Source organism: Mytilus galloprovincialis, chromosome 14 (assembly GCF_965363235.1).
Source record: "Mytilus galloprovincialis chromosome 14, xbMytGall1.hap1.1, whole genome shotgun sequence".
In the NCBI taxonomy this organism is placed as follows: Eukaryota; Metazoa; Mollusca; class Bivalvia; order Mytilida; family Mytilidae; genus Mytilus; species Mytilus galloprovincialis.
The window spans coordinates 66,738,256-66,750,047 of NC_134851.1; the positions used below are offsets into that span (position 1 = coordinate 66,738,256).

The window sequence follows — 11,792 nt, forward strand, 5'->3', positions numbered from 1 at the left end:
TAAATAACAGTTGCATAATAATCATTTTCAACATGCAATTATTTATTTATTTTCCGTCCTTATCAGGCCAAGTTATTAATTTCAAGTTTAAAATAATCATGCACTCTCCGCATACCCCTCCTCCCCCCTTTTCCAGCACAATCGAATGTTCGTCACCTAACTACATGTATTTAAAAATAAACAAACATGTTTTCTCTGTCAATTATGACGCCCCAGTCCCCTAAGGAGAAGATTTTTTACAGTTAGACTTGTAACGAACAAATTAATATGTTGATGTTGTAACACGAGAAACATTGTTCCAGTTTTTCAATCAATTACATGTTTAGCCGTCATGACATTTTGATAGATTGTATTGTAATACATTTAACATAGATTGCAACTCAAATTGGACGGGTTGTACAAGTATACATGAAAAACGGCTGACTTGTCGATAAATTTGTTATAATTGTTGTAAAAGTTGCAAATTTGTACATGTCTTTATCGCATTAAGCGATTCATCATTAATATAGAAGTATGGGAGAAAAAATAGAACTGAATTCTAATTTTATACTGCACGTGTATAAAGATTCGGTGCAATGATTTAAAAAAAAAAATGGATTTGTGTTATGACACGAAAAAAGGAGTTTCCATACACTGGACAAAATGCTAGTGAATTGTTATTCATTTCTATTGTGATAACGAAATATGGATAATTTAGACTGATACAATTGTGAAATAGAGAGAAAAATATCAAAACAGTACAAAACGAAGAAAGAAGTATAATTTTATATTGAATTTCTTCTAAACCAATTTAAATGCGATATGCGCATGTGAGCTAAAAAAAAATAATTGAAAATGAATGAAAATTTGAGAAATGTTATAATTTCAATAATTTTATGTTTATTCATAATATTTGGATACCTACAAAGAGAAAATATGTGGGAACAACAGTATTTAATTACCCAACAATCAAGACGTCCACCAAGATTTGTTGGCAATGGTAAGTACATGTACAGTGTACCTATCTACATGTATCTATAGTACTAGGGTATTCTTAGAGCTATAAATATGTCAGGATTTACCATATTTCATAAGTTTTGAATTGGTTAGTATTTGTAAAATAAGTCTTAGAGCAATATATTTTTTTCTAAAAACTTATCTAAATCCAAAACCCAAATCATAGTCATTCGTGAGAATTATTTTATTTTTTTATTTACTGTATCAAAAATGAGTGTTGTGATATTTAGAAAACAAAAATAATTCAGTGACGTAACTTCTGATTAGGCAGACGAAGCAACATAGTTTCTGACCATATGACAATTTGAACATATTATCCTTCATCGTCTGTAAAATAGATATTCCACATGCGTCAACCAACTTATGGCTTCGGAAAAACTTACGAGGGGAGAATTTCAAATTCCCATGTTTAATGCCTTCCTTCTGAGCAACACTTCTCTATCAAGGAAATCAAGGTAGGAAATACAAGCCCTGGGATATTGCATCAATTGGGAGATATATACTCCGTATGCAGGCGCTGCTGGAATGTTGCTAAATAATAATGGAAAGTTCACGATTGGGAGGCTGAAATCATCTCTTTTGTCGAAACCGACCCTCATTGTCAATTTCATGAGTCAGTTTCATCTATAAATTTTCAAATGAACAAACAACTTAGCATCTTTTCAATATTATTCTATAATTTGACCTATACAAAACCTTTTCTTATCAATTTCAGAGAAACCTTGCACAAGTTCTCGGTGTATATCTAAACATTTGAACTGTCCGTGTGATATCAACAAAACAAGTGCTCGTCCTGGTACCCGGTCGGATAATACTACAGCTCTCGACAAGGCATCCTTACTGGATTATTTAAGGGACAATTTAACATCATATTTTGACGAAAAGAAGAATAAAAGACCAAAACCAGCCATATGTCCTGCAGAAAATTCTCATAAATGGGATTTTAACTGCGTATCGCATTGTCCGGATATGCCACATTTGAGTGCGACATCTGATCGTGCGCAGGTTTGTATTAGATGCAAGAATAAACCAACCATCAAATTAGAGAACGTAAAACAAGTGACGCCAATTCAAAGCTTTCCGGAAAATTCCGAATGTATTTCGGAATTTGTTATGCAGAGCTGTTACGATGGCAACCCAGTGCCAAGTTTAGTTCATTATATCTGGTTTTCCAAAAAAGAAATGAATTTTTATCATTTTCTTAGCTTTCTTAGTGCTAGTAAGTTTTTAAAACCATGTTTGATTATGGTTCATGGTGACTATCTACCAATCGGATTCTATTGGGATTATTTATTGAATTTAGTGCCAAATATAATTCACATGAAAAGAAATCCACCGGAAGCTGTGTTCGGAATCCCTCTAGGCAATATAGAACATAAAGCGGATGTTGGCAGAATACAGGCTTTACAAAGTAAGTATTCATATTAAATGCAATCTTCGCTACCTATGATCGTTCTATTTTCTGTTTAATGACCTATCGCGATCCTCTAGTTTTATCGTAATGATACACACCTTCAATATTTGAAGGCAGAAATTCCATTGGCTGATATAACAGAAAGTAGAACGAAAAGATTTCAGATCCTTGTTAGTGTGGATTTTAATTAGATTATCATAGATGCACAAGGCAATAAGACAACAAATACTTAAGCATGCATACATTCGACGAATTTGAATTGTTATGTGCAGTTTACATCAATGTTTTTATTCAATTAACTTTTAAAAAACGATCTGAAAATTCATTTTTTGTAAAAGTTGGCTCATTTTATTGTACTTTACGCCAAACGTTCCTAGTAAAAAAAAAGATTATGTTCATTATCCTCTATTGCTTTATTGATATTCGTGGGGAGGGGAGGCGAGAGGATTTGTTAAGACTTCCTCATTATCCTCTATTGCTTTATTGATATTCGTGGGGAGGGGAGGCGAGACGATTTGTTAATACTTATCCTTCATTATCCTCTATTGCTTTATTGATATTCGTGGGGAAGGGAGGCGAGAGGATTTGTTAATACTTATCCTTCATTATCCTCTATTGATATTCGAGGGCAGGGGAGGCGAGAGGATTTGTTAATACTTATCCTTCATTATCCTCTATTGCTTTATTGATATTCGTGGGGAAGGGAGGCGAGATGATTTGTTAATACTTATCCTTCATTATCCTCTATTGATATTCGTGGGGAGGGGAGGTGAGAGGATTTGTTAAGACTTCTCCTTCATTATCCTCTATTGATATTCATGGGGAGGGGAGGCGAGAGGATTTGTTAATATTTATCCTTCATTATCCTCTATTGATATTCATGGGGAGGGGAGGCGAGAGGATTTGTTAAGACTTATCCTTCATTATTCACTATTGATATTCGTGGGGAGGGGAGGCGAGAGGATTTGTTAATACTTATCCTTCATTATCCTCTATTGATATTCGCGGGGAGGGGAGGCGAGAGGATTTGTGAAGACTTATTCTTCATTATCCTCTATTGCTTTATTGATATTCGTGGGGAGGGGAGGCGAGAGGATTTGTTAAGACTTCCTCATTATCCTCTATTGCTTTATTGATATTCGTGGGGAGGGGAGGCGAGAGGATTTGTTAATACTTATCCTTCATTATCCTCTATTGCTTTATTGATATTCGTGGGGAAGGGAGGCGAGAGGATTTGTTAATACTTATCCTTCATTATCCTCTATTGATATTCGTGGGGAGGGGAGGCGAGAGGATTTGTTAAGACTTATCCTTCATTATCCTCTATTGATATTCATGGGGAGGGGAGGCGAGAGGATTTGTTAATACTTATCCTTCATTATCCTCTATTGATATTCGTGGGGAGGGGAGGCGAGAGGATTTGTTAATACTTATCCTTCATTATCCTCTATTGATATTCATGGGGAGGGGAGGCGAGAGGATTTGTTAATACTTATCCTTCATTATCCTCTATTGATATTCATGGGGAAGGGAGGCGAGAGGATTTGTTAAGACTTATCCTTCATTATCCTCTATTGCTCTATTGATATTCGTGGGGGGGGGAGGCGAGATGATTTGTTAATACTTATCCTTCATTATCCTCTATTGCTTTATTGATATTCGTGGGGAGGGGAGGCGAGAGGATTTGTTAAGACTTCCTCATTATCCTCTTTTGCTTTATTGATATTCGTGGGGAGGGGAGGCGAGAGGATTTGTTAATACTTATCCTTCATTATCCTCTATTGCTTTATTGATATTCATGGGGAAGGGAGGCGAGAGGATTTGTTAATACTTATCCTTCATTATCCTCTATTGATATTCTTGGGCAGGGGAGGCGAGAGGATTTGTTAATACTTATCCTTCATTATCCTCTATTGCTTTATTGATATTCGTTGGGAAGGGAGGCGAGAGGATTTGTTAATACTTATCCTTCATTATCCTCTATTGATATTCGTGGGGAGGGGAGGTGAGAGGATTTGTTAAGACTTATCCTTCATTATCCTCTATTGATATTCATGGGGAGGGGAGGCGAGAGGATTTGTTAATACTTATCCTTCATTATCCTCTATTGATATTCATGGGGAGGGGAGGCGAGAGGATTTGTTAAGACTTATCCTTCATTATCCTCCATTGCTTTATTGATATTCGTGGGGAGGGGAGGCGAGAGGATTTGTTAAGACTTATCCTTCATTATCCTCTATTGCTCTATTGATATTCTTGGGGGGAGGCGAGAGGATTTGTTAATACTTATCCTTCATTATCCTCTATTGATATTCGTGGGGAGGGGAGGCGAGAGGATTTGTTAAGACTTATCCTTCATTATCCTCTATTGCTCTATTGATATTCGTGGGGAGGGGAGGCGAGAGGATTTGTTAATACTTATCCTTCATTATCCTCTATTGCTTTATTGATATTCGTGGGGAGGGGAGGCGAGAGGATTTGTTAAGACTTCCTCATTATCCTCTATTGCTTTATTGATATTCATGGGGAGGGGAGGCGAGAGGATTTTTTAAGACTTATCCTTCATTATCCTCTATTGCTTTATTGATATTCGTGGGGAGCGGAGGCGAGAGGATTTGTTAAGACTGATCCTTCATTATCCTCTATTGCTCTATTGATATTCGTGGGGAGGGGAGGCGAGAGGATTTGTTAATACTTATCCTTCATTATCCTCTATTGCTTTATTGATATTCGTGGGGAGGGGAGGCTAGAGGATTTGTTAAGACTTCCTCATTATCCTCTATTGCTTTATTGATATTCGTGGGGAGGGGAGGCGAGAGGATTTGTTAAGACTTATCCTTCATTATCCTCTATTGCTTTATTGATATTCGTGGGGAGGGGAGGCGCGAGGATTTGTTAAGACTTCCTCTATTGCTTTATTGATATTCGTGGGGAGGGGAGGCGAGAGGATTTATTAATACTTATCCTTCATTATCCTCTATTGCTTTATTGATATTCGTGGGGAGGGGAAGCGAGAGGATTTGTTAAGACTTATCCTTCATTATCCTCTATTGCTTTATTGATATTCGTGGGGAGGGGAGGCGAGAGGATTTGTTAAGACTTATCCTTCATTATCCTCTATTGATTTATTGATATTCGTGGGGAGGGGAGGCGAGAGGATTTGTTAAGACTTCCTCATCATCCTCTATTGCTTTATTGATATTCGTGGGGAGGGGAGGCGAGAGGATTTGTTAATACTTATCCTTCATTATCCTCTATTGCTCTATTGATATTCGTGGGGAGGGGAGGCGAGAGGATTTTTTAAGATTAATCCTTCATTATCCTCTATTGCTTTATTGATATTCGTGGGGAGGGGAGGCGAGAGGATTTGTTAAGACTTATCCTTCATTATCCTCTATTGATTTATTGATATTCATGGGGAGGGGAGGCGAGAGGAATTGTTAAGACTTATCCTTCATTATCCTCTATTGCTTTATTGATATTCGTGGGGAGGGGAGGCGAGAGGATTTGTTAATATTTATCCTTCATTATCCTCTATTGATATTCATGGGGAGGGGAGGCGAGAGGATTTGTTAAGACTTATCCTTCATTATTCACTATTGATATTCGTGGGGAGGGGAGGCGAGAGGATTTGTTAAGACTTCTCCTTCATTATCCTCTATTGATATTCATGGGGAGGGGAGGCGAGAGGATTTGTTAATATTTATCCTTCATTATCCTCTATTGATATTCATGGGGAGGGGAGGCGAGAGGATTTGTTAAGACTTATCCTTCATTATTCACTATTGATATTCGTGGGGAGGGGAGGCGAGAGGATTTGTTAATACTTATCCTTCATTATCCTCTATTGATATTCGCGGGGAGGGGAGGCGAGAGGATTTGTGAAGACTTATTCTTCATTATCCTCTATTGCTTTATTGATATTCGTGGGGAGGGGAGGCGCGAGGATTTGTTAAGACTTCCTCTATTGCTTTATTGATATTCGTGGGGAGGGGAGGCGAGAGGATTTATTAATACTTATCCTTCATTATCCTCTATTGCTTTATTGATATTCGTGGGGAGGGGAAGCGAGAGGATTTGTTAAGACTTATCCTTCATTATCCTCTATTGCTTTATTGATATTCGTGGGGAGGGGAGGCGAGAGGATTTGTTAAGACTTATCCTTCATTATCCTCTATTGATTTATTGATATTCGTGGGGAGGGGAGGCGAGAGGATTTGTTAAGACTTCCTCATCATCCTCTATTGCTTTATTGATATTCGTGGGGAGGGGAGGCGAGAGGATTTGTTAATACTTATCCTTCATTATCCTCTATTGCTCTATTGATATTCGTGGGGAGGGGAGGCGAGAGGATTTTTTAAGATTAATCCTTCATTATCCTCTATTGCTTTATTGATATTCGTGGGGAGGGGAGGCGAGAGGATTTGTTAAGACTTCCTCATTATCCTCTATTGCTTTATTGATATTCATGGGGAGGGGAGGCGAGAGGATTTGTTAAGACTTATCCTTCATTATCCTCTATTGCTTTATTGATATTCGTGGGGAGGGGAGGCGAGAGGATTTGTTAAGACTTATCCTTCATTATCCTCTATTGATATTCGTGGGGAGGGGAGGCGAGAGGATTTTTTTTAGATTAATCCTTCATTATCCTCTATTGCTTTATTGATATTCGTGGGGAGGGGAGGCGAGAGGATTTTTTTTAGATTAATCCTTCATTATCCTCTATTGCTTTATTGATATTCATGGGGAGGGGAGGCGAGAGGATTTTTTTTTTTTAGATTAATCCTTCATTATCCTCTATTGCTTTATTGATATTCATGGGGAGGGGAGGCGAGAGGATTTGTTAAGACTTATCCTTCATTATCCTCTATTGCTTTATTGATATTCGTGGGGAGGGGAGGCGAGAGGATTTTTTTAGATTAATCCTTCATTATCCTCTATTGCTTTATTGATATTCATGGGGAGGGGAGGCGAGAGGATTTGTTAAGACTTATCCTTCATTATCCCCTATTGGTTTGCTTTTTAATTTGTTTTTTTTTTTTTTTTTTTCACATTCGAACACATTTGTTTCCTGTATTTTGTGTAGCAGAATGTACCCTATGGTAAAGTCTTGCTCACAGTATCTCATTTTCAGTTCCTCCATGACCGAGTTATTTGTTTTCCAAATTATCGTGCCTCCTACAAAAAAATCATGTAGTCGTCCACTTTTTATAAAAATGAGTTATAATTGTTTTCATCGAATTTGTTGTATTGATGGAAGATTGTGGATAATTTCATTATTTGAACAATAATCACTTTCAAATCATTTTTTGTTCATGATGATTTTATTCTTCGAAGTAGAATAATACGATTTTATATGACATTCTTTATAGGAAACTTTCATATCCAAATATTTTGAATAAGATATAGTAATACACCGTAACACCAATTCATTTCTATCATTTTATATTTTTTTTATCTTTTTACTTTTTTTCGTATTGTTTTGTCAGTTTTAGAGTACATACATTATTCATATCTAATTTGGTCTTGTAAAACAAATCTCCGCTTTTGATATAGACAAATGTTATTAATGTCATTCACATGTAAAGAGGTCACCTTTAATGTCTACAACCGGACGAAACAGATGTCCACAATTAACACGTAACTCGGTTTTTAAGTAGAACGTAAGGATCGATATATTTAGAAAAGGGCAGACTGTAAAACGTTGTATTTTAAATTGGACTGGAATGGTATAGGAAATGGTATACGGTATGCGTGAATTGCAGTGGTGGATGGATGGGTCGCATGAAACCCTTTGATTTTCAATTCGCTCTAGAATGATACAATATTACTATAACATTGTTTAATTAAATGTCAAGAAGAATTTCGTTTGGTTTTCTGTATGAAACTTTTTTCAAAGATAATTCTAATTATTTGAAACCCAACCCAAACATCAGTAAATGTTGCTGGTCCTGGCATTCAAACTACTAATGAAAAGTGATGATAATCGATAAGATGTCAGTTAAATTAACTTTGAAAGTGATAAAAATAAACAGGCGGGAAGAAAAGTTATATATAGGGTTCTGGATAGCGATCCTTCATTTGTTTTTCTCTATTTTACCCATTCTGTCTTTTTTTATTTTCCGTTGATTTCTTTTATTTATTTGTATTGCCCGTTATTCTCTTATATTTATTTATTTTGTCCGCCCTATTCTCTGATTTTGTACGTTGTTCTCTATTCTTTATTTGTTATAGATATAGGAAGATGTGGTGTGAGTGCCAATGAGACAACTCTCCATACAAATAACAATTTAAAAAGTAAACCATTATAGGTTAAAGTATGGCCTTCAACACGGAGACTTGGCTCACACCGAACAACAAGCTATAAAGGGCCCCAAAATTACTAGTGTAAAACCATTCAAACGGGAAAACCAACGGTCTAATCTATATAAACAAAACGAGAAACGAGAAACACGTATATATTACATAAACAAACGACAACTACGGTACATCAGATTCCTGACTTAGGACAGGTGCAAACATTTGCAGCGGGATTAAACGTTGTTATGCCCATTAGTTTCCATTCTTTATTATTTTTGTCTTGTCTGCTCTTATACTTTCTTTTTTTAATTTTCGCCCATTAAACTGCACATTATTGTCCATTAAACTGCACATTATTGTCCATTAAACTGCACATTATTGTCCATTAAACTGCACATTAATATTGCCCATTAAACTGCACATTATTGCTCATTAAACTGCACATTATTGCCCATTAAACTGCACATTATTGCCCATTATTCTCTGTTCTTTGCTATATTTGACTATTCTTATTCATTTTCTTCAACTTTCGCTCAAACAATCAACTTGATGAATTCAGTTGCAATTCTTACAAAAATCAAATTTAAAATTATGCGTTTCATAATCACACGCCTTTTCGGGCATTACAACATTCATGTTCATTCAAACTATCATACCAATCTTTCTCACTCCGCTTGATCTGATTATGTTAATTAAATACAATACATTATAAGTTACAAGATACAACATAGGACATGCACAAAAGTCATCATATAAAGAATTAATAAATTATAGATCATATCCAGTTTGAGATTAAAGAGATGATACAAAGTGACACAAAACTTTTAACATAAAAGTCGGCATAAAATCCGAAAGGAAAAGACATTCGAGAATCATGTTGATTTCAGAATCATTCCCAAAAGGAATCTTTATAAGGGAGGATAACACTACAGTTTGAATACTACCTTTGAGGTTCAGGGTCATGCTGATTGATTTGATTTGGTAACCTGAGAAGTGACACATAAATAAACAGGTCACCTCTTTTCAAAATATAGATTTTATGACTAGAGACAACAATAAAATGATTATTTATTACGCGCATGTCTATTTAATATACATGTATTGGTTTTCTAATTAATCATCCCGGCGGTCACTAAATGACATGGGATAGACAGAGAATCCAAATGAAAATACAGTGCAACCTGTATAATAAAATCATGCATAAACCATATATCTAAACACAACTTGTTCGTAAGTCTAGTCATTTCGAATCTATAATATTTTGTGAACCTGATTAAACCACACATCTGCAAAAACTGTACAATATATATATCACCAGTCCCGAAGAAGTTCGGTTAAGACAGGTTTCAATGTAACATTATATTTTTGTAACATATACATGAAGGGTCGTCTCGAATTTGCGTTGGGGTGTTAATTCGTTGTTATTTGTTCAAAGCTTTTGCAATATAAGATGCTGAAAATAAAGAAATATCAAAATCGGGAGATGCGGTGTAATTGCCAATGAGACAAGTCTCCCCTGAAGAAAAACTGACGTAGAAGGTTGCCAACTATAGGTCACCATACGGCCTTCGTGAATAATTAAAACCCATAACGCACAGTCAGATTGATCTATAAAAGGCGCCGTAATGACAAATGAAAATGATCTCCCTGTTTTATTTTTTTTTTAACAATAAACGCAAAACAATTATGATAAACAGCAAAACACGGCAACCACTGAATTACAGACCCCTTTCTTATAGCACACGCACAAACATAATGTGGCAGGAATTAACATATTTGCGGGCGCCCAAAACTTTTCCTTAATACTGACGGTGGTGTAATATCCAAACGCCAAACTACAAAACAAATACAAAAAAATCAGGTGGAAAGAGCTTAATTCTTCAGATCAATGCAAAGCACAAACACACAAGGTTCAAATCTGCTAGCCAATAACAAAGTACGAATGTTCAATTAAAAAACATAATTAAAAGTAATATTGATTTTTTTCAGGGTTTGGGGGAATATATATGGATACAGACGAGATTATACTCAGGTCATTGGACAATCTTCGTAAATACCCTTTTACCTTGAGTCATGCAGTCGACCATAATCTCAGCAACGGACTTATTCTGTCAGAGAAAAATGCAGCGTTTTTGAGCAAATGGTTTTCAGAATATAAAACCTACTCAAAAGTACAATGGGCATATCATTCAACAATAGTGCCTAATTTGTTATCTGAAAAATACCCGGATTTAATCCATGTCGAAAATAAAACATTTGTTCGACCCAATTATACGCAACTTCGGTTACTGTTTGAAATGAATTTTGATTGGTCTAAAAATTATGCTATTCATTTATATATACGTTTTTACAAATTTATTCACGATTTTAATGATATTAGATATCTGAATACTACCATTGGATCCGTAGCTAGACATGTACTGTACGGAAGCAAAGAACTTTGTGCGAATTCAATCAATTAAATGTAATAAAACTAATATTCTTATTGATATTATTAAATTGTCATAGCTTTGCATTGCAGTTCCCATTTATTGCGTTGTCGTCTTTATTTCACAATGAGATGAGAGTGTTTTGTTGAAGACATCATTTTGATTTCGAGATGTTGAACAGCAATAAAAGCGATCTGTCTTTCCTTTTTTTAAATCTGCTGATTGTGTGTCATGGATTGGTATCCTATAAGCTTTATTTTCTATCAATTTCCATTTTTCTTTTGACAAACACAAATGAACCATCCTGCTAAAACAACTTCCATTTAAATCCTCAAAGTTAAAGATTTGGACACGTCCTCCTTTAAACCTGAGTCAGCCCTGCAAAAGAAAAAAAGCTTCCATATACCATTATATACCATAAGAGGCGTTTAGCATAGTTGATGGATATACAAACAGCTGATGTTCAACAACAAAAAAACACCAAGGCCAATACAGACTACAACAATAGGACGAAAGCCAGGGATACATAATATTTTTTTAAGCAGAGGACTTTAATTAAAAAAAAATTCATTGTATGGTACAATACTAATTTCATCAACATTACAATTATCCGTAACTCGTCTAATGTGACTTTAGAGTTTACTTTTGTCGGA

General features: G+C 35.6%; 1 protein-coding gene across 1 annotated transcript; it reads left to right on the forward strand.

Moving 5' to 3' along the window:
• Positions 1-368: 368 nt before the first annotated feature.
• LOC143058747 (uncharacterized) lies at positions 369-11,187 on the forward strand. Its single transcript, XM_076232196.1, has 3 exons — positions 369-979; positions 1,712-2,407; positions 10,700-11,187. The coding sequence occupies exons 1-3, from the start codon at positions 835-837 to the stop codon at positions 11,170-11,172; spliced, it is 1,314 nt and encodes a 437-aa protein (XP_076088311.1). The 5' UTR covers positions 369-834; the 3' UTR covers positions 11,173-11,187.
• Positions 11,188-11,792: the final 605 nt, after the last annotated feature.